Source organism: Neofelis nebulosa, chromosome 14, assembly GCF_028018385.1.
Source record: "Neofelis nebulosa isolate mNeoNeb1 chromosome 14, mNeoNeb1.pri, whole genome shotgun sequence".
Taxonomy (NCBI): Eukaryota; Metazoa; Chordata; class Mammalia; order Carnivora; family Felidae; genus Neofelis; species Neofelis nebulosa.
In genome coordinates, this window is record NC_080795.1 from 28,397,225 (window position 1) to 28,422,145 (window position 24,921).

The following is a 24,921-nucleotide window of genomic DNA, read 5'->3' on the forward strand; positions in this document are numbered from 1 at the left end:
AGTCTTTATATCAGGATAAAAAGACATGGATGAAATTTATCTAAACCTAGTTCCACAAATACTCACACAAGAGAGCATTTTAAACTTTAAATTTTTATTAGCACTCTACTCCCTCTTTAGGGATTTTTTTTTTCCTATAAACTGCAGCCACAGTTTGATTTCCATTCAGCAAAACCACTCACAGTAAACCTAATGATAATCTTCTAGTTCAGGCTTCCTAGTAGATAGAAGCCTAATGCACATGACAAAGCTCAACTTACAAGATATTGACTGTTGCAACACTGAGACCCGAAAATTTTATCAAAACGTTACTTGCTAGTGACTCTACTTGCTAGAGTCACTTCCAGACTCTCACAGGGAGGGGCGCTAAGCTAGTCAGGCAGTTGAGCTGACCCTAGAGTTTCTGAAGCCTTCTTGGGAACTCTGCTTCCAGACATGTTGTCTTTATGACTGCAAAGTTCTTTTTTATTCCCAATACCAATATCTACTGTGTTATTTAAACCTTGGCAGCTTTATCTGAGAAGTGCCAGTTAGCATCCTTCTCATTATCCTCATTCAAACACGTGAAAAATTATGAGTCAATTCTAGTCTTTTGATGCACAGATTACATGATCCAAGACTCCTGTCACTTGAAAATCCTCATTCTACTTCAGATTCACTTTTTCCTTTTATATTAAAACAACAACAACAACAAAAGAGCAGACAAACACAGAAGATTGAAAATGTAAAGTGTTCAAAAGAAAAGTTAGATAGCATGATCTATGTTGGACCTTGTAGTTCTTAGAAAATATTTACTTGCTGTATCCTTTTTAATCTTCATATAGTCCCTATGAAATGGGAATAGTATACATGTTGCTCTGTTTAAAATGAATAAATTTAAGCTCAAAAGAATTTACCAGGTCTAGTTCATATGTGTAAGCTTCAGGCCATATACATATACATTTTATATATAAAATATAAATGTATATATATATTATTATATATATGTAAAATGTGTATATATATGATTATAATGGTGTAATATGTAACATATATTATGTGTAATATATATCATATAATTTAATATGTGTGATATATATTACATATTATATATAATATATTATTATAATGATTTTTTGATAAAAAATAAAACTAATAAAGTTTAGCACTTAGTCCTGTAAGCCCTATAATCAAATATGTCCTGTAATCAAAGATGCATATGTGAGGGAAGTCACACACTAAACATATTTGTCTTTAGTCCAATGTCGTTAATAGTTAATGGCAAGATTTACGAAAGTAAAATAGATTCAAGCACCAATTCTCTGAAGCCTATGCCAAGTATTGTGAGAATAGAAATGAACATGATTCTCATGCTTGGGGAATTTAGTCTTTTGAAGAAGACAAGATTCTGTACTTACAAAAAAGTTGAATACCAATAGTAGTAACTTAAACCATCACTGGAAGCCTCCACCACTTTTAAGTTTATTTACTTTGAGAGAGAGAGAGAGAGTGCGAGTATAAGCAGAGGAGGCAACAGAGAGAGAGAGAGAAAGAATCCCAAGCAGGCTCCACTGTCAGCTCAGAGCCCAATGTGGGGCTCGAACTCTTGAGCCATGAGCTCAAGACCTGAGCTGAAATCAAGAGTCCCAACGCTCAACCTACTGAGCCACCCAGCTGCCCCTGGAAGTCTCCACCACTTTAATAATTTTGTTATACTGCCCTACAATTATTACAAGACAGTACATAATTATACACAAAGAACATCAGTTAGGAAGTACTGTGATCTACCCAAAGGACAAAATTAAAATATTTAACTAATCTCCTCTATCAACCAGACCAGCCAGGAAACCCCTTAGTTAAAACGCTCCTCAAATTTTACTGAGCATCAGCAGCACTTGGGAACTTTAGATCCCACCCCCAGAAGTTCTGATTCTGTGGGTCTGAGGTGGGTCTCCTTAATTTGCATTTCTTTTTTTTTTTAATTTTTTTTTCAACGTTTTTTATTTTTATTTTTGGGACAGAGAGAGACAGAGCATGAACGGGGGAGGGGCAGAGAGAGAGAGGGAGACACAGAATCGGAAGCAGGCTCCAGGCTCTGAGCCATCAGCCCAGAGCCTGACGCGGGGCTTGAACTCACGGACTGCGAGATCGTGACCTGGCTGAAGTCGGACGCTTAACCGACTGCACTGCGCCACCCAGGCGCCCCTTAATTTGCATTTCTAACAAGCTTCCGGGTGGTGCTGATGCTTCTGGTCCAGAACCACACTTGGATTAAACCTAATGTCAGTGACCAGTGAGGTACCTGGAGCAGTGGGGGAAGAAGCATGGCCCTCTGGTGTGAGCTCCCTCCTCTGACCAGCTCAGCACAGTGGACTCAAAAGAATAGAGGACTTAAGCCCCAACAGCTCCACCCGTCTCCACATGCTGCTGGTGCTGCATTGCAGGAAGAGGCCTGGAGCAGGATCCTGATGCCCTGAGCTCTAGTCTTTACTCTCTCAGCTAACCAACTTTGGTCAGGTCACTTTTTCTCTCTCTGCCTCTACTGCAGCATCTGTAAAGTGGCAACATACTGCCTTGTCTGTTTCAGAGGGTCCTTTTCAGAACCAAGGAAGCAAACGTGAAAGTGATTAATACCTGTCAAGTACACTGTAAATATAACCCATTGCATTTTTTTTTTGTCATTAAATAGAATGAGTGGATATTTTACTCGTCAAGATACCAATGCACATTTAGAATGAGTAACGAGGAAACGAGGATTGACGAAACTGAGCCTTTTGTTTTTTGAAAAATACTTTCTAAATAATAAATTGAAATAAAATGTTGAGTGATTTGCTTGGACAGCAGTATCGGATATTTTGAGGGGTTTGTGCTTAGGTTTCCATCCAAGATTCTTCTTTAGAATTCTTAAGTGAGCATTGGCTGAGAAGCAACAACTAAGTCACCTGAAGTTTAATTTATTACAGTCCCCAACCCAAGAGAACGGTGGTAAGTAGTGACCCAAGATGGTACCCTCAAGCTAAGAGGGCTGCTGGGCAAAGCAGGGGTGCCCCTGCAAAGAGAAATAGAAAATGTGAGAGGGTTGACAAGGAAAAGGTAACACTTAGTACAGATTTTTCTGCTGGTTCCATGATTGCCCCTTGCCAGCACCACCTTGACCTTCTCTACCCTCTGAGTCTAAGTCTTCCCTCTTGAGCAACTATACAAGCAGGCCCACCTTAGACAAAGCAACCCAAGCCCAAATGTTCAGGTGTGCTGAAAGCTTGGTTTAAAGCTGCCTCCAAAAGTTAAAAACAAAAAGGAAAAGCTCTGTGTAATAGGAAAAAGCAACTTGTCGTGGAACTTAAAAGAGTGCAAAATGCTATGAAAATTTAAAACAGTAATATAAATTCCCCCTTCACCGCCCCCCCCCCCCGCCCCAAAAAAAGCTTAGGTCAAGAATGTTGCTGTTATGTGTAAGAGTGCATTCTGGCAGATTAGAAGTGGATTGCGTATTAGATGGACATAGTTTTGAACCCTGCCCCACTCGTCATTATCAGATACTCCTTGTGCAAATTATCATTTCTATACCACAGTTTTCTCAGTTATGAATGGGGAAAATAATACCACTTAAATCACATGGTCGTTGTGAGGATTAACTCATCAATTGAATATCAAGCACTTTTAATAAAAAAAATTAATCTCCATCCAAGACTCCCTGAACAGATGATGGAAATATTAAATAAAAACAATCATTTAAAGTAAACATCTAAATTCTTGGACTTTGTAAATTTCCACATGTAGTAACAAATCTACTAGAAATTACTTGGAATTTAAGAAATGATCACTACTCAGTAATTCTTTGTGACAGAGGGAGAGCTGATATATTTATGATGCAGCTGCCAGTATAGTATATCGTCAAAGCAAATCCGTTCTGGGGAATATGCCAGAATTAAAAGTACACTTCTCTTGCATTTATTTCTCATTTTATGTTTCACTGTCCTATTTCATATCTCATCCTACTTCAAATACATACAAAATATCAAAAAAATTGACCCTTCTTGCCTGCCCAGTAAGGTTCATCTACATAAGATGTCACATTCCATAGAAATAAAAACTGATTCCAGAAACATTAAGATGTAAAAGTCTACACTGAGGTCTCTTAAAGGGCAGGAAAGCGGGGGATTATATGACATAACACACACACACACCAGACACACAGAGTCTCTTGTCCTTACATTCTTATTAAACCATCAATTTCATCTGAACCCCATCACTCCCCATCACTGAGCTGTTGCAAAATCCTTCACACCAGATTCTCTAGTCTTCTCCCTACCTGGCACTCTCCTGACCTACTACTGCCATTTCCAACACCCTTCTTCCAATTAGACCTTTTCTTTCAGAGATAACTCCAGGAGCTTTTCTCTCTGGATCAATTTAGTCTCCCTCTTCTCCTTCCATTAGTAGATAAGTACAACAAAGACACTAGAGCCAAACAATATGAACATAGTATTCCTTAGATGACTGTGGTGGTACAAGGCTATGAATACGTAGAGTTTCATATTATTCTTCAATCATTCATGACAGTAACACCTTTTCAGTCAGTAGTGTTTCAGGTACCAGTCATTATAAATGTAGAGGATGTTAGCAGAATGTAATGACTAGAATAAAGAAACTAAGAAATCAAATTAACATTCGTTGGGTTTCTGACTTTACAAAGGCTTAGTTAATAATTGACTACCAATCTAAAAGATCATTTTAAATATTTTATCTCTAAAACTTAATATAAATGTGTGGTATATAAACTTGCAACTGTATTTACGACATAACTGAGAATATGGTAGAAATATGTGCTTACATTTATAAGTGCTACATAGGTCTTCTTCAAACTAGATTCTGTTGATTATAGCAATCTCCATTTCTCCATACTTTCTCACAAACATAGAATAATGACAAAGGAGGAGCTTTACCTGAAAGCATTAAAATAACATAAGTCCTTACAAGCTCATAATACAATGTACAAGTTCATTGCACAGGGTAGGAAAGTTCAGTTTTAAAGAAAATGGAGGCATTTCTTCATTTAAAAAGAAAAAAAAAATTCTAGCTAGGTTCTGAAATACCTAGCCAAAACACAAGGTGGAGAGAAAAGAACTGCGTCTCTCCTATCAACCAAAAACTTGGCTTGGCTTGGAAAAAAAGAAAAAAGTTTTGTAGTAGAACAAATAAAAGAAAACAAAACTCAATATTTAGGATGAAATTTTTTTCCAAGTGGAAGAAATACTGAATTAGGGAGCTTTGAAAGCATAAGATTTCAAATTTTGAAATTTTTCTTAAAATGAAACCTTAAAATGGTATTCCCAGTTGCAGTCTGTATTGGTCACAAATTGCAGTATATGTTACAACATATCCTAGAGAAGAAATGCAGAAAAGTGTAACTTGAGGAGAACACTGGACTTTGTGCCCTGCCTGCCTGGCCAAATGAAAGCTCACCCATCTAAATACAAAGGGAAGATGTCGCTCATGAAAAATAAACAACAAATAACGAATAACCCTGAAGTTTTTCTATCCAGAAAACTGCATGTTTTATCACTTCTGATAAATTTTAGAAGTGAGTGGGGAATATGTAATATATAGAGTAGTCAGCTAAGAAGTCAAGTAGGATTTCTCAGAATTGCTTCTGGGAAAGGATTTGTACTCCTTGAAACAAGTAACAGTAGGTTTCTCAAGTCAACCTCCAGTCCAGCTTTTCTTGATCTTTCCTTCCTGTGAACTCTTCGAACAGATTTCCTATCTCCTAGTATATGGCCATTTATCACCAAATAGCACCTTCTGCTATCATCTACCTTGTCATTTATTGTTCCCTTACCATGCATGAGCCACCCACGCGTCACATGTCCTCCCTGTGCTCTTTTTCCTCAATTTTTATGGCAACCCTCAAGCAGGTTTCATTATCCCCACCTGACAAGGAAGGAAAGCAGAAGCCAAGGAAGTTAAGTGACTTGCTCTGTAGTGCAAACATTCAGGGCAGATCTAGGTTTCAAATCTAGCGCTCACTTCACTGCACTCTGGCTTCCTCATCATGAGCTGTTCTTACTTTGTTTTGCTGCAGACACTTCTTTGTCTTAGGTCGAACTATATTGAGGGCTGTTTTTTAGTACACAGTTATGTTTCACTCACTTTGTCTCCCCTGTAATCACCTCTGTGGCTGACAATAATAATACTACTGTTGTCTAACATGCGTTGAATACTTTGTCAGGTTCTGTGACTATGCCGAACACTTTACAAAGGGTATTATCATTCCCATTTCCACAGGTGAGAAAGGGAGAGAGAAAAAGTCACACACAGCCAATAGGTGGTGGGTCAGGATTTAAGACAAATCAGTCCAATCCCAGAGTTCACCTGGTTAACCACTGTGTCTCTCCTGGACATCGTAGGACCTCTGTGTTCGTTGACTCGATGACATAAGAATGAACTAAGAGAAGCTGGCAGAATTGTACCAAATAAGGATCCACAACATCTCCCTATAGCCAAGCCCAGTAAAGCTTCAAAAGGTCACTCAAAGAATAAAGATTAATTTGCAGAAGACTCATCTTCACTAACAATATCATATCAGTACAGCATTTCAGTTTCTTAACACATACCTAATTCAATCCTCACAAAAATATCCTGTCTCCATTTTGTGGATAAATAAACTTCTGTTCAGGTTCAATAAATTGTCTAAGGTTGAAAAGATCCTGAGCTAGAGCATAAGTCTTCGGCTCCTATTCATATTCTTCCCATGGGGGAGGTGGGGGGGAAGCAACACAGCATATAAATGTAGAGGAAACATTGACCTCTTTTTCTCCTTGAATAGAGAGAGTTGATTACCTGCTATTGTGAAGGATAAAGCTGGTGGAGCTTTCTTAAATTCTGCCAGGAAACTACACAGTTATGGTTGTACCTCTCACTAGTGCCATTTTGAAACTATCCACATAGCTATAGCTAGGGCTGTAGGGAGAGAAGCAACCAACTTCAAGTACGCAGAAACACCAGTCTGTAGCAGAAAATGAAGCTAATGAATTTAGTGGGGAGAACAGTTGAGCTCAATGTGGCTCTGACATCTGGGCTCTTAACTCCCACTCTGTACCTGGTTTCAATGGGAAAACCAGCTGGGCCACTGACTGATTCAAGTATCTTTTGCAGCTGATGAACAGCCCCATCCTGTTCAGCAACCCATGGATAAGTGTTTACAGCCCATCTTCTAACAGTTATACGTACTCCTACATGTGGGGGGAAATACAGAAAACATTAAATGACAAGTGTTTACAGCCCACCTTCTAACAGCTATACGTACTCCTACATGTGGGGGGAAATACAGAAAATGTTAAATGATAAGTGTTTACAGCCCACCTTCTAACAGCTATACGTACTCCTACATGTGGGGGGAAATACAGAAAACGTTAAATGATAAGTGTTTACAGCCCACCTTCTAACAGCTGTATGTACTCCTACATGGTGGGGGGGGGGGAGGTGGAATACAGAAAACATTAAATGAGACACCTTCCCTCATCCTCAAAAAAATTTAAATATAGTTGGTAAGAAATAATTAGCAGCAAACAAATAGGCAAATAAGGGCCAACCTGTGTGAAACAAGACAGGAGAATGATTGTCTTTGAAAGAAGAAACTCAAAGGCCGTAGAGATGGAAACCATTATGCTTGATTCACTTCTGTTTTTAGGAAGGTACAAACCCAGCCTTACGGAATTGCATGAGTCACAACTGTTGTAGACAGTTCTGAATTGGCACCACATCCTAGGACACAGATCTGTCCTGCTGTATTATTACTTGGCAAGTGTTTTGAAGATGTGAGCAACAATCCCAACCACAAGTCTACTCTTTTATGAATAATGTTCAGGCAGAATAAGTCTATAGAAAATAAACCATCGAATAAAATCAACATGATGCCTTTGCATATTATGTATGACCATGCTGTGATTTTCAAAATAACATCAGCAACTTATGCCAAAATCCAATCCACATTTGTCTATACAGACCAAACACTTGATTCCCTTTTCACCTTCAGTTTTTTAGTATTTATCACCAAATCATGTGGTATTTTCTGCCATAAATAAATACAATGCATAAGTTATTCCAATCTCATTCAATCAGTATAGCAACATGTAATCTTCTTCACATCTTAAGATGAGTGTTACGAATTCAAAAGGAGTTCTAGCTGGTATCCAAAAAGTTTACCTTGTGTGCGCCATTTATTCTGGCTAATGTTATACATATTGAAAGCCAAACTAAATCTTACATGTAGTATGTGGAAAAGTGAAATTTTCCCTAATGGTTTGACTGTTTGAAACTTAAAACATGAATTGCTTTATGAAGCATGTTCTATGTTATACTATTTTATGTAATATAAATGTTTATTATGAAATGCCAAAATTTGAAAAATTTTGCAAAGTAGAAATATCAAGAGTAAGTTTTCCTTTTCTTTAAAATGTAATACCTTAAAATAATCTGTTTAAAAAACATCAGTACAGAAAATGCTTACTGCAGAAAATGCAAAAAAAAAAAAAAGATGAATCTGTATGTAATGAGAAAGTTACTCTATTTAAAGACAAAATTTGCTAAATTCGTAGAATCCAAAAATTCCAGAGCTTGGAGCTATTAATTGTAGATGCGGAAAAGGTCCAAATTGCTTAAAGGACTTGCTCAAGGTCTTAAAAAACCTGAAGTTCTAAGATCATAAAGGCCCTGTGATGCAGTCACCATGTCAGTGCTTATTTTCCTAGCTCTCACATGGGATTAGTTCAGACTTGTGTCACTACACAAGATCATAGTTTCACTTGAAAGAGTCTCAATCCATTTCATAATTTTTTAGAGTAAAAGGACAATCCATTGTTCCTGACAATTTTGTAACTGGAAGGAACTCCAGAAGTAATAACAGTACACCTATTGCGACAAGTACCATACATCCCAAGAACTTTGTGTCCGTACCTGAGGCTGTCGTCTTCACATGAAGTGAAATTTGCTTCCCAAGAGAAGCTAAATTGTGTGGCCATCTTTGAAGGGCTGTTCCCAAGTGCTCTGAAAGAGGGGATTAAAGATTTCCCAAGTCTGGGGTGAGGGGCAAGGGTTAGAGGGGAGAACTAGGAACTGCCACAATGCAAAATAAATGCTTTTTAAAGAAAGACACTTATTTTTTTGTAAAGTCTACCATCACTTCCATTTATGACACCCCTTTCCCACCTCTGTTTTCCATTCTGTCCCTGCCACCAACATTGCCCCACCATCTCTCACCCCCACAGGGGACCTTCAAAGAAATAAAGGTTATTAGATCTGGTTTCTTCACCTATAAAATGAGAAAAACATTAAATGATTTAGGAGCACGTGGTGGCTCAGTCAGTTAAGCATCCAACTCTTGATATTTGCTCAGGCCATGAGCTTAACAGTTGTGAGATCAATCCCTGCATCAGGCTCTGTACTGACATGGAGCCTGCTTGGAATTCTCTCTCCCTCTTTCTCTGCCCTTCAGTTATGTTCTCTCTCTCTCTCTCTCTCTCTCTCTCTCTCTCTCTCTCTCCCCCTCCCTCCCTCCCTCAAAAACAAACAAAAGTGATTAGATGATTTCGATGATTTCAAGGCTTCCTTCCAGTTCTAAAATTCTGTGGCTGGTGACTCCAATTGCATTAGACTAAGTTGTCTTTTACATTTTAATCCTGTTTGTAGCAGTGGTGACACAAACTGACTGTTCATTGCAGAGGCGTCAGACACCTATGTACTTGCTTTGTATGTTGCTTTACGTGCCCTGCAGAAAATTATTACTAATTCAAGTTCTAGTATACAATCTGATGAATCCTATTTCAGAAAGTGAGTCTTTACATGGCAGAGCTTGAGGAAGTAGCATTTAATTTCCAAAACGAAAAATCCATTTTCATCACACAGCTAGATTAACCTGAACGGTTTCTTCCATGCTATTTGGCTGCCTTGAAAACGGGTACTGAAGATCATCAGGCTGTGGAAACTGTAACATTAAGATGCTTCGTTTTCATCTCAAAGGCTCTGTTACTCTCACAAATTCCCAGAGGCACCCAAGAATAATATCACTATAATAATTTTTTTAATATCAGGTAGTTCTAAACCTGATGCACATACTGTGCATTTTACAAAATTTCATTAAATGAGACCCTGGAATTCTCATTACATTTTTGGAAGCAAGCAAAACGACTGCTCTTCCTACATGAGATTTTTGTGGACTTTGCCTGAAATGGTTACTTTCTGTTAGTTATTTATGTGCCATTCATTTCCTACGAAACATTTAGGAATACTAGTATGAAGTATAGATTGTATACTATCCAGATAAGGATTCTATCCAGCGAAACCTTAAGAAATATTATGTGGCAATAACACCAAGCTAAAATAACTTTTATTCTCAGTTGATGCTGGTAACTATTCTAAGTACTATGTATTTTGTAAGACATACTCAGAAATAAAACAGCAATAGGGAGCTTTTCAAATGCAGAGAAACTTCACACTATTCCAAGAAAGTACAAGTTTACATAGAAACTCTTCAAGAAATACGCTTTCATCTTTTAGCAAGTTTTCAGACTGAGAGAAGAATTAAATCAAGATTAATTTATAGGGCTTGTCACACAAATTGCTGTTGAGTCTCTGCTTAATCCTACTGTGTTTTCATACAGTGTTTTATATAAATTAATGTATTCCAATATATGAAGATGAACAACCCCGTCTTGTGACTGATATATAGGATTTCCTTTGAATTCATTTTCTGTGTCCTCAGTTATGTAAACCACTGGTCCATTCAAGGGGAAAGCCAACTGGCCCATTAACAGAGGTAAAGTCATCTGAATCTTATATGACAGGTTTTATTTTTTGCAGTTGTGATAACAGATTTGCATTTTTCCATTTCTGAAAGTTCTTGCTTTCACTGAGAACATAAGTAATTTACTTTATTTGTAGTTTTGTACCACTTTATTCAATGCAAAGACACAAGTCATGGACTTCATTCTAAATCCATATGAAATAGAAGCAAGAACTTCTTTTTCTGGAGAAAGGTCACACATTACAACAAAGTGAAGAAGGAAGCCAACATCCTTATCATTGATAACCAAAACATTTTTTATTCTAGAAATTGAGCCCACAAATGCAATAATTAGTCTGCGTAGGCACTGTGATCTTTGCTGAATTAGAAATGAATGAAAATGTTTTTCTAGTCTTCCACCAAAAATATTAAGAAGTAATGGGGAGTGATTTAAACTACTTAGGTGCCACATTAAGCAATTATGGAGACACAATTCAGGTCATGGCAGCCTCAAATGACAGCTGCATCCGGCTCAGGAGACTACAGGGCAGGGAAGAGTCATTCCTATGTGAGAACTGTACTTAGCCAGATGGACCAACTCTCCTGAGTGTCTGAGATGGCTTTCTGTCATTTAAGTGCCAATCAATCGAGCTATCATTTTAAGCTTATTCATATAACCTGGCCATGTTGAGGGCTTAAAAAATATGTCCTTTAGTACTCAAAATTAGCTTGGTAAGAAAGTCTTGAAATATAAACAGAATAAAGTGCTTTCATTACTCCTATAAACCAGTGTAGTTTTATCTCCATGTAGGACTATAAGAATTTCTTTCATTAGAGAGAGAGAAAAAAAAGGACCAAACCCTGCACGATAAGTAGGATTCTTATTAAACTCAGCCAGAGCTGTAACTGGAATGAGGGTAAGGTAAGGTCTCAGACTGGTACAATTTACTGCTCTTATTACAGTCTTGATCACAAGGACTGATTCATGTCATCCAATTTCTTTTCCTTGTCACAATTGTTTTGCCAAGAATCGACTGAATTGAAATTTAAGAACCTCCTATGTTTCTGTACAGCCCAGTGATGGGTTGTACAGCTTTGACCTTAAATGTCCCCTAATTTGATTTGATACCTATTCCTGCAGAAAAAGTATGCTGTATCAGCTGATCAAACATTAATCTTTCAAACCCTCCTTGGTCATTATATCTTAGGAAGCCATAATTTGGGGGGTGGGGGAGAGGTGGGTAGAATAAATATAGACTGAATCCAGTTCTGTACTAAGCCAATTAGCATTACATCATCATAGCAGAAATATCTAGAACATTAACTCATATCAGTGATCTTCTGGGATGTTAAAATAGATCTTCAAAAATGTAAGATTTATTTTTTCATTTAAATGTTGAATCTTAAATTACATTTTCATCAACCATATTCATCAACCTTTTTTTAAGGTCCAAATTCAAGCTAATGTACTATACAAGTGTTTTAAATAAAATCCTTTTAGTCTGTTTCATCTTTCAAGAAGCAAATCACAGTGGTAGAGTTCCCAAAAGTATTTCTAAATGGGATGACAGATTTGACTTTTAAAAAATAATCTGACCTCAGTCTCTAGGATCCCAAAGCAATCGAACTACCAAATGCAATACACACACACACACACACACACACACACGCACACACACACACACACACACACGATATGGTCAAAATCAAGTTAAAAGGAGGATGAAGAGTTTAATTTATGACCTGGAAAAGAAAGGTACCAGAAACAGAGCTGGAAGATTACTGATTCTGATCTATGTAAAGACTATATATTTAAAAGAGTAGGGAAATAATTATATATGTGTGTTTGTCTATTTCATATTTTACTAAATAAATATAACCTCTCTGCTGCTTTAATCTAATCTAATCCAAGATCTAATCTGACCATGAAATCTCTAGTATTGATCATATTGTTCTCCTTGATGCTTTTTGTTCCTCAAAGGAAAAAATACTCTTCAGATTCACATACACACATACACAAAGGAAAAAGAAAAAAATAGAGAAAACTTGGTAGTCGTCTGCCAAAATAAATCACTCTTAAAATATTCAATAACTGAATCATGGGAATCTACTCCCAAAGCCAAGAGCACACTATATACACTGTATGTTAGCTTACTTGACAATAAATTATATTTAAAAAAATATTCAATAACTGATTCAAAGGAGCTTTTTCCTTAAAATACCTAGGTAACTACCACTTGGTCCACTTGCCTCATTAGCTGTGATACGAATGTTAAAGATATATTCAGTCGTATAAGAATATATACACTCAGAGATCCTTTTGAGAAACTGTTCCTGAGTTTTCTAGCCATCTCTGCACCAATATTTACTATCCAAGCAAAACACACAAGTGAGAAAAAGTTATATTTTCTTTCTGTAAATCTCTATCCTGAATTTATAGTCATGGAGTCAATAAGTCACACGTGGGAGTTAAAGAATAAATGCCAAAGAAAAATGGGAAGAGAAAAAGATCTTGGATTCTTTATTTTAAAAGTGGGTAGTAGTAATATACATCATTTTCTTGTTAAGCACAATTTGTAGATGGCCAAGGTGTGTGTAATGCGTCTGAACAAATTGTTGGAGGAAGTAAAGAGCATTAAAAGCAGGACACATAGAGTCAGACAGACCTACATTCAAACTGAACTCCACGCTTTATGATCAGTTGGATGTTGGGCAAGTTACTCCACTTCTCTGCATCTTTTTCTTTCATCTGTAAGTCTAGTCTAATTATAATACCTTCTCATAGCATTATTCAGATGATTGAATGAGAAAATTCATGCAAATATCTTAGCCCAGAGCCTGATATATTGTTTGTGCTCAATAAACAGCAGCTGTTACCATTATTCACAGTTCCTTGTAGCCATTTGGAAGAATGGAAAATAATGTTCAAAAATCATTAGGCCACATGGATATTGCAATAGAACCGTTATACATCATATGGGTTACATTTTAAATGAATTCACTAGACAAATGAGCAAACTTGCACACATTAATAGTTAATAGCAAATGCGACCAACTATGAGAAAAATTATATGGAATTACCTGTTGCCTCCCACATCCTTACAAACATGCTTACAATTCTACTTCGTGTTGGGATGTAGTGAAAAATTAATATATGCCGAGTTCCAAACACTGATGAACGGACCTATCAATTTAAAGTATGAAATATCAATAGTGAAATGTTATTAGCACATTTCTAATAGCCTTCGCATTTGCTTGGGATTTTTCATTGTTGGTAAAAGACGGTTATCCAAATTACATATATTTCAACCCACACTCTATATTCTGCTAGGCCAACTCATTTTACTGGGCTCGGTTTTAGTGACACTTGGAAAGCTTCCCTGACCACCCAACCACAAGGATTTCTTGCTGTCTTCCCCCTACCCTTGGTTCCAAATACAGTTATTATTTACTGTCCATTCTTCTTTCCTAAAGTCTCTTGGATCTTCCCTTTCTTTTTCCGTTGCCATTTCCTACTGTTTTCTTAAGCCACGCCACCTTTCCTGCTGAACTTCTTTCAGTTGTGTCTTAAGTGTATCCCTTGGTAACAGATCTTTCCTGTATAAAATGCCTAGATAAATCTAGTAAGAGGCTTTCATCAGGTCACCCTCCCTTTCAAAATGTTCAATGGCTCCCTATTGCTAAGATCATTGCGATGGCCAAATTCTAAGAGTGAAAGAAGAGATTTTTAATGGCTTCAACCAGGACTTCCAGCTAACTCACTCATTTTCATCTCCGTGCCTCTCAAACTTCCCCACAAAAAAATATTCCTAAGAGTGGACTCAAACCTGATGCTTGAGCTTAAATTTTTTTTAAGTAACTTGTTTAAAATTCATGATATTCTGACGTTCTAGTTAAAAAATATAACTGTGTCTCTCAAAAATAAATAAACATTTTTAAAAAAATAAAAACAATAACTTTCTTTTTTTTTAAACAATTGCTTTCTGTTCCATCCAGACCTGTGCTGTGAAATTTTTCATAGATAAGTAAAATGTAGCATTTGCCCTTTAAGAACCTATAGTTCTATAAACAAAAATTACACATCAAAAAGTAGTAATGAATGACCCTAGACAATATAGAATCACATAAAACGGTATATAATCAAGTACAGCCAACTAAAGGCAATAGGAGATCAATGTGGGTAGCACCCCCGCCCCCCCCAAACGAGGGAAACGCTGGGAGGGAAGATCTGAATTGGGATTGAAATTTTGGCAAGAATTTAGATGAGAGGAGAGGATTAGGAAGGGAAATGCCACCTGGGGGAAAGTTTGGGAAACTGCACCCAGTGAAGAGGAAACTTCTGCCTTTACTGCAGAGCAACAGTCAAGAGTTGTTTGGGTTGTGGCTGCAACTGGTTTTAAGCAGCTCCCTAGGATTCAGAGCAACTATATGAGTGAGAATCTATGCAATGGCTGCTACTGGGTAGGTTCATGCCATGTAGAGTAAAGAATAAATCCAAACCAGCAATAAATACAATGTAAAGGGGCGCCTGGGTGGCTCAGTCTGTTAAGCATCCCACTCTTGATTTTGGCTCAGGTCATGATCTCTGGGTTCATGAGATTGAGCCTCACATCAGGCTCAGCACAGAGCCTGTTTGGGATTCTCTTTCCCTCTGTCTCTGTCCCTCCCCTGCTCACTCTCTCTGTCTCTCTCAAAATAAAAGAACTTATGTAAAGAGTCTCTTAAGTAATCACCCACAAAGGTCAATGGGGTTTTGTCCCCAGACCATGTAGCAGAGGAAAGAAGAAAACTTTTTATCAATCATGGTTATCATACATTACACATAGGGCTTTAAAGTATTATCCCCTGACAACTTTTATATCCCCTGCCTTTATTAAATTATCAAGCTTAACAGAGCAGTGGCTTTACTGAAAATTATTGAATTTTGTTCACAAGAAACTGAAGACAGAATTGAGGAGTATTTTTTTTCAGTGGGAATTCCTATTCTCCTATAGCTTTAATCAGTTACTACTTTATGAGAAGGAAAATCTTTTATTTTATTTTTATTCTTGGGTTGGCCCTCCCTAATAAAGTTGGTATCTTTAACATATGCTCCTAATATGAGCTTAATTTTGCAAATTACTCTCAATGCCATATTGCTTTATCTTACAAAAAGGCACAGCCTATAAAAACTTGCTGGTTTTGGGTTTTATTCTTCATGGAATTGAATGTATTAAATCATCAAATGTTTCTATCCAAAAGAAACTGTGAGGTACACTGAGCATCCATGTAAAGACTGCTTGGACCTTCATAAGTGACATAATTTCATTAACTAGATAGACAAAAAAGATGAAGAAATATAGTTTTTGCCTTCTAAAATTCCAAAGGCATCTGATAAAGTCTCTCAGAGTGGGTGTCAGGACTGTTATGGAAAAGGGCAAATTGTGTTGCTTATTTTAAAGGAAATCAGCTAAATAAGGAGGGAAATTCTCTTAAAGAGACCCTCTGGATGTGGTAGGTTGAACCATATACACAGTATGACAATATTTGATCTTTGCATATGGTTCAAAGATGTGCGAATATTTGCAGCCCTCTTGGCACATTGAATCTCCTCCCAAAAAGAGAGGTCGAAAAAGGCATCTTGGCAAACTTGACATTGATTCATTTCCTGCATTTTTATCTGGAGGCCGCATATGACTTTATCCTCTGTGGGCCAGTGTTATTTGCAAAATTGTTGATGGGGTGGGTGGACAGTTCACTAAATGATCTTTTGGACCCTTCTAATGTAACATTCTGTAGTTCTAAAGCATCTGGGTGTTGAATCTCTTTCCTCTTAGCCAACAAAAGATGTACTTGTCAATAATGCCCAAATTAACCTTCTGGGAATTCCCATCTCCCCAAGGTACTCGCCCTCCCTTGGGTTGCTGTAATGATCAGAAGCCCCTCCCACGAGGTGAACGTTACCTTATGAGACTCAACATGTTAGACCATCGCCCTTTGTTTATACATTTTCACAAGTTAGTGCACAGTATACCTTCATTTTTCTTTCATTTTCTTAACTTATTGATAATCAACAATAGTGAGAAGTCCCCACCTCCTTATCCCCATCTGGTTGTGGTTCATCCTGGGAGGGAAGGAGGAAGGGAATCACTCGCTGAATTCCTGCACCTGCTTGGCAAGGTGGGTGCCCAAGCTGGGTTATACAGAGGAAAGGGGAGCCTCATCAGATCTCAGATCTAGGTTTATGGTGTGTGTGGAAAGAAGTTGCTACAAGAAAGTGCACTTGGGGATGAAGAGAAAGCAGCAACACGGGTCCTTGGAGGATGTATCTGCTTAATAACCCTCCTGATGGGTTCTCTGCCTATCCCCAGCTGAATACGTGGCCACTGAGGCCGAAGCAGCAAAGGACACCTCCTGAGTCATACTTGTATATACAGTAGACCTGCCTACATTTGTGCTAGAACAGACCTATCTCTCTGCTAACTTTGTCTGTTTTTGCTACTTCCATGGCTTTTCTGTCTCTCCTCCCTGTCCTGCTGAATCTCAATTCCTTCTACTTTCCTTTCTTTCTCTAACTTCCTTTCTCTCACTTTATAGTTAACCCACCATAACATGTAATTTATGCCCTCTGGAATAAGGAATACACACTTGAAAGTCCCATTTCAGTCTTTATTTTTGCAGAGTGGGGTCCCTGGCAATATTCATTCTGCAAGAGGCTGTAATATTATTTGGGTTAAAAGAAGCATTAAGAGGCAATTCAGGAAATGAAAGACACTAATCTTGAGCCTCTCGTTGTAGCCTACAAGGAAAAAATGAAGGAACTGTCCATGCTGTCACTGATCTGCTCTTGCTTTTACCCGGAACCTCGCAACATCAACATCTACACCTACGATGGTGAGTTCCCTGCAACAGAAATGCTCCTGCTAACAAGATCATTTGGAAAAGCTTAGATACCTTTGTTTCTCTCTCACAGCTCCTGGTATAATTATATCGATATTTTGTAGATCTCACTATTGACTTGTTGTGTCTAGCTATTAGGTCTCATTGATTGCCTATTGCTTGAAACAGCTTGAGGGGCTTTTTTTTTTTTTAAGTAAACTCTACCCGCAACATGGGGCTCAAACTCACAACCTGGAGATCAAGGGTCACACGCTGCACTAACTCAGTCAGCCAGACACCCCTGAAACAGTTTGAATTTGATGCTAACACCAGCACATTAATGTCTCTTAAGACACATGACTAGATTGTTAGCAGCATAGCAACACCCACAGCATGTTCAAAGCTTTTCTTTGCAAATAATATAATATGCTGAGCTTTAGTGAGGCCAGATCATAATTTGCAAGAAAATGCTTTATACTAAGGAAATTTCAAGAGTAAAAATCAACAACCACCACCGTTTTCCCCTTATCACTGTCTTCATAAAGTGTGCGTATTTTGTGCATGCATGTCCACAAGCTGACAAGTTTCCATGATAAATGTGACCTAGGACTAAGGCCCCAGATAACGAGAATTTTAAAAGAAAAGCCTAAAGCATTGGCATGACTACGAACTTCATTTGTAGTGCAACATTTTCAGTTTGATTTATCCAAATTCATTCTATTTAGTGCGGTTTTCCTCCTGGCTCTGCCACTATCTGCCTGACCGCAGGCAAGTTACTTTGATTTTTCTGAGGTTTACTTGTCTCTAGTATTTTCCTCCCGCAGTTGTTGTAGGGCTTAAGTGGTCAAATTCAAGTCAGATGCTTAGGTGCCAAGCCTGACCTCTGGTAAGCACTCAAAAATAGTAGCTATCACGACCAAACAATATCATCCTCACTTAGTTCAGTCAATTTCATCAAATGGTTTGATACCGTTATGTGTGTAGCAGATGGAGCTGAGGTATATTTTACTACCTGTGGACTGATCATTTTTCTTTTCCATATGTGGAAACATACACTGAAGATAAGCTGAAGGCATCTGTAGCAGTTAACCCCTTCTGTGCCTTTACAGCCTGTTCTAGGACTCGGGCTTTTTCCTCCCAAAGTTATTCTATCACAGCACACATGTCATAAATGCAATCATCAACATAACAATTAGCAATTTCATAAGGAGATGTCCTTCATGTGAAAAGGTTTCAGTTGCCAACCAAAACTTTCATTAGAACGCAAGCCCAGTGTCTGCTTTGTGTAAGTTCATTGAGCCAACAAATAAACCAGGGAGATTCTTACTCTGCTGGACACCAGTGACCAGTAATCCAGCCATGTTTATTCTAAGATTCTCACTACGTGTTGTCACAGAGGCTCCAAAGATAAGTACAGAACAGGCCTGTCCTTGGAGGAACTTAAAGCCTGGAAGAAGAGACATACGTACAATATACAAATAATCAGTAAGCAGAACACAGTGTGGTTAAGTGTGCTAAACCAGAGGTTACACGAAGTGCACCAGTAAGACAGGAAAGACAGTGACAATGACAATTTCTGCAGCTTTAGGGATTGAAGCCGGGGGAAGTAGAAAGTCAGAAGTTATGTATAAGTTGAGTTTTAGAAGCTAAATAGGTAATTCAACATTGTTCGTGCACTGCGTCCTAGAGAATTTCAAATTTCCAATAAATCTTTGTTAACCTTTTTCTTCATCATTTAGCCTGAAAAATGCTCCAGCCATGGTAATTTTCAAAAAATAAATCTAAATCTGTACCACTTTATTTTCATGTGAAGTTCATGTTTATTCAAGAGAAAAATAAAGTTTAGCTTAAAATCAATTCAGGCTATTTTTTCCTAAGTATGCCTACCATTATTCAACTCCCTATGGACGTTGTTGAATTTCTCAACACTAAATATTTATTCTGTTAAAATATATCTGTCCTTATACTAATGAAAGAAGTCTAATATGTTCAGAACAATGTAGAGCAAATAATCCCATGCAGCATTTTGCTATTTGCCAGAATAAGAACGCTACTTTCAATTGCCTGAATTCAAATTACTTAAATAAACACATGCTTCACACTCTGTATGTATGTTAACATTCTCAAATAATTCATCTCTCAGATATGGAAGTGAAGCAAATCAACAAACGTGCCTCTGGCCAGGCTTTTGAGCTGATCCTAAAACCACCATCTCCTATCTCAGAAGCCCCACGAACTTTAGCTTCTCCAAAGAAGAAAGACCTGTCTCTGGAGGAGATCCAGAAAAAACTGGAGGCTGCAGAGGAAAGAAGAAAGGTAACTTTTTCCATACATTTTTAAATTCTGTTTTTACTCATTTCCTTCCCTTCCCTCCTCTTTTCCCTCCCTCCCTCCATCTCCTCTCCACACACTCCCCCTCCACGCACACACATGCTGGCAGAGGTTCCAGGAGACAACCACCTCTACACCTGCAACATCCCCAACACGTGTAGGTCTTCAACAGACACAGAGCCAGGCTAGTTCAAGTAAACATTGCTGCTTTTAGGCTAGTTAAAGCCAAAGCCCTTAGACACTAAAAGTGCCTTTCTCCCTCTCCTGGATCCCTTATCATAAAATCTCCCTGCTGTAGTACACAGTGCATAACTGAGAAAGCACAGCCTTAAGTAACTTTACTCCAGTGTTTGGAGGTGGGGAGGGGTGCAGGAGTGGTGATTCCTCCTTCTCAGGGTCTGTGTCCTTTCCCCACTGGAACACATGGTTTTCCTTGAAACTATAGACCACCAGATCTTCTGAAATATTTCTTCCCAGATGCTGTTCACCCAGGAATAGGGGCCCCGAGCTTGACCCTGTCCTCCTAAAGGCCTCACTTCCTGCCCTTAAAGTTTGTGCTTCTAAGATCAGGACCCTCTCCGGGATCAATTAGTATCCTCCTCTACTCAGTTCCAAACCTTGATGGCATCTTTTTCCCTTTTTTCCATTAGCCCTTCTTTGTATTAGAGCACTTTTCTTTTTCCAAATCTCCAATTTTTCACAATCAGGTGACCAAGAAGCCAAAGGTACTAAAAATGAAGGGGCACTCAGAAATCCCAAGGACTCTGCACGTAAAGATAGAAGTTATGTCTAAACACATGTGTACCATGTGATTATTAGAGTTCATCCCATCAAGATGCTCTTAATCAACCCAAATGGAATTATTTTTAGGAAATTCATTCCTACATTGTATTTTCCATTGACTTTATCATCATTTCTTTTTAGAAGCATGTAGTCACTAAAAATATGCTCCATGCATAGTCTTATTTGAATGGACAGTCCGCATTTATAATAATGTATAACTTTATTAATATATTGCCTATAAAAAGTTAGCCAATACATCCAACACCTCTATGTTGGATAGTTACAAAGAAAACAAAGATAGTCTTTCTCCTAAAAACTGAATTCTCTAACAGTCAAAGCGGGACAAAACCAAACACATGTATGTGTATGTACAGATAACAGATACAGTATGTGTATCTTCAGATCAGGAAGAAAGAGCCAAAGATTAGAAGTCCTCAGGTTACATTTTCTGAACTAAAAATTACGTTCTGTTCTGACCTTTGTAGTTGAAAAATCTTCCTGTGTCAGAAAACATCCTAATCACATTTTCAGTTTTCACTGAAGAGTGAGGTTCTCCAAGCATCTGACAAGTATTTCTTTACATGTATATTTATTGTAGTTGGTCAATTACTGTTGTCATAGAGGTGGATTTTAAAAGGAGGAAACTGAGCTACTAACTCAAATCTGTGTACCGGAAGTTGCTTTAACAAATGTTGTTACTTAGAGCTTTCTTCTCATAGTAAAGCTAACTTAACTTGCATTTACGATCCATCAAGACTTTGCTGCCAACAGCTCTAAGTAAGTAACTCCAGCAGTGACAGTGGGTTGCACCAAAGCAGCTCAAGTCCTCTTAGAGGTAATGGGCACCAGGTACAGATCCTAGGTTGCCACATAGAGATGCCGTGACCTGATTAGAATAGGAAGTCAGTGACTGAGCTGCAACTGAAACTTTGAGATCATGGTTCAGAAGGCTGCTGGTGTTTCTAAGGTAATGTATTTGATTTGAAGGATATTATTAAAAGGAAAAGAACGACACAGAGATTATCAAAATTAACTCGCTGTTCTCACAAAACTCCCTGAGTTAGCTAATGACTGATTCCAGTAAAATTCCTACACCCTGGCAATGATAAATTATCAACAATTACACGTTTATATAAGTGAATGGAACTAGAAACCAGCCACATGGCTAAAAGACATTTACAAATATTGTCTAACATTATGACACTAGGAAAAATGTTTTTTGAAACCCTTAAAATCAGTATTCCTTCACATGTCTGGTGTTACTCGTTAAAATTTTCAAGGCAAAAATCATTATATAGATTATGTCCTTGTAGTAGGGTTTTAATTAGAAGAAAATATAATTAACAGAAAGTGCCAACTTACAAAAATCATTAATTGATTTTATTCTGTTGGGTTGTGCTGACTTAATAAGTGCTCATTAGAAGAACTGTTAATTCTCGTCAAAGAGCCTCCAGCCAGTGCATATATCTCAGTGATTACCTTAGTGAGGACATGCATGTAACCAAAACTCAATTCAACTAGCTAGAATACAAAGTGGGTATGTGACTAAAAAGTCTAGGAATGGTTACAGCTTCAAAAACAGCTGGATCCAGATCAAGCAATAAGGTCAGAAAACCTTCTTTTTATATCTGTCATCTGTCTCTTGCTGCATCTAATTGGTTTCAATACCAAGAAAGTTTAGTTTTCAACCATCAGTCCCCATTTCTTTTCCTCACAAATTAGCAACTCCTGCAGAAAGAGGGCTTTTCCTTCCCAACAGTTCTTTTTTTTTTTAATGTTTATTTTTGAGAGAGACAGAGCACAAGTGGGGGAGGGGTAGAGAGAGAAAGGAGACAGAATCTGAAACAGTCTCCAGGCTCTGAGCTGTCAGCCCAGAGCCCAATGCGGGGCTTGAACCCATGAACCACGGGATCATGACCTGAGCCGAAGCAGATGCTTAACCGACTGAGCCACCCAGGCGCCCCTCAGTAGTTCTTTTTTTTATGTGTATTTATTTATTTTGAAAGAGAGAGAGAGGGAGAGAGAATGCATGGGAGAGGGGCAGAGAGAGAGAGAGAGAGAGAGAGAATCCTAAGAAGGCCCCATGCTGTCAACTCAGAGCCAGTCACAGGGCTCCATCTCATGAACTGGGAAACATGAAATCAAGACCTGAATCTAAATCAAGAGTTGGAAGCATAACCGACTGAGCCATCCAGGCGCTCCCCGAATAGGTAAGATCTCTGCAGAGAAATGTGGACGTATAGACCCCTAAAAGCAAATTGAGATGTTCTCATCCAGAGAAGGGGAAATAGAATTTAGATAAGCAAAATTGCAGATGTCCACAATTTTATCTGTAAACGTTTAGTGTTAGTATAACAATTATAGTAACTATTTAGCTCATAACCGTACAATCGGTTAGCTTGTAGCCCTGCCAACATGGATAAAAAATAAATGTCTGCAGCTATATAGAATAGTGCTGCCCGATAGAAATACAATGTGAGCACATGTGCATTTTCAGTTTTTCTAGCAGTTGCGTTTTTAAAAGTAAAAAGAAACGTGAAAGAGACATAGGTAACTAGTAGCTACTGAGTTGGACAGCACAGAGACAGATGATTAGACCAGAAAAATTTTAGGGAACCGTGGAGGAATTTTAGGCCTTTACATTTTCAAATTGGTACCAGATAATTATTCAATTTCAACTTTACTATGTTTTAAAATAGTTCCTAATAATAGATGTTCAGCCAAGCCCGGTGATCAGCAACATTTTGCCCTGGATCCATTTCCTTTCTCACAGTTACAAGTTTTTAAAGATTCTGCCTATCAAACATACTATTAATATTAATAGTAGTATAATAATAGTATAATAGTATGAATATATTAAATAGTATTAATAAATTCCTTTGTCGTGGTTACAATCAAAGGAATCTATAAGTGCCAGTTAATATTTTTACTATCATAAAAATAAGCATATTCTCACTAAATTAACTTAATTCTAACTCAAAGTAAATGTAAAAATAGACATAGCCATACAAGCAAAATAAGATTTCTGATAGGTTTTAAAACATAAAAAAGTTTATGAGCTTCTCTCGCCTCCATTGGTACCATTGAAAGGCCTGCTTCTGGGAGTTTAGGGACCACATCTGAGAACCCGTGACCCAGGCTGTGTTGCCTGTGTGAGTCCTTCTGGATTTACAGCTGGAGGACTGCCACGGAGTCATTTCCACGTGGGCCCAAACTCACTTTGTGACAAATGTTTTGGCAGTGTCCCCAGTCCCTCACTCCATCTGTTGACACTATCGCAGCACTGACCATCTGGTTACTGGGTTGGACAACCCTCCCTCAGGCTTCTTTGAACCAGAATTAATGCCCCTTTGATTTGCTGGTAGAAGAAATTTGTTATACAAGAAATAGCCCTTTTTCCTGCTTTTTCTGCTCTCTTTGATTATCTCTGGGAATCAGCTTTCACCTCCATGAGACTATATTATATCGTGAGGTCAGCTTGTAGCTCACATTTTGAAATCAAAATTTCCATACCACAACTGGCCCACAAGGGTGAAGCAATATAAAGACTTTAGTCAGCCAGCCAGCCAGTCTGCCATTTATTCATTCAACAAACATTTAGCAAGTAACAGCAGACCTAAGCTAACCATTTCCCAATTGGCCCAGGACAACTCCTGTTTATTCCTTTTTTTGATATCATCATTATCATTTCAATGTCATAAGTGCCCAGTTTGGACAATAAATTATATGGTCATCTAAGCCAAGCAATAGTTTCTAAGAGCATCTTTAAAGCACAGTGGTTAAGAACATGCTTAAGGCAATATCCGTAATCAAAGTCTGGCTCTATCACATAATAGCTGTGTGACCTTGGACAAGTGACTAACCTGTCCATCTATGTCTTATTTTACCCATCTGTAAAATGAGCCTAATGATAGGACCTGGGTCATGGAGTTATTGACCATGGGTCAATGAGAATTAAAAGACCTATCCTACATGAAGCCTCAGGCAAGTACTGTGAGAGACAACCAGCTATTATTAAGCAAAACACAGCTGGTTCCTGCCTGCAGAAACTATAGTCCAGCAAACTCAGAATCATATAGAGAAAAGAAGTTTCTTGCTAAAAAAGATACTGAAATGTTACCATACATTTCTTGAACATTTTTAAACGTTATACAATATTGTTTATCAAGTTACAAAGGAGAAACAGT

General features: G+C 38.0%; 1 protein-coding gene across 1 annotated transcript in view; it reads left to right on the top strand.

Moving 5' to 3' along the window:
* STMN2 (stathmin 2) overlaps window positions 1-24,921 on the top strand; it is a 46,915-nt gene that overhangs the window by 8,356 nt on the left and 13,638 nt on the right. Inside the window, exons 2-3 of the mRNA XM_058699914.1 lie at window positions 17,540-17,635; window positions 19,764-19,936. Coding sequence (XP_058555897.1) covers window positions 17,540-17,635; window positions 19,764-19,936 — 269 coding nt within the window. The remainder of the gene's footprint in view (window positions 1-17,539; window positions 17,636-19,763; window positions 19,937-24,921) is intronic.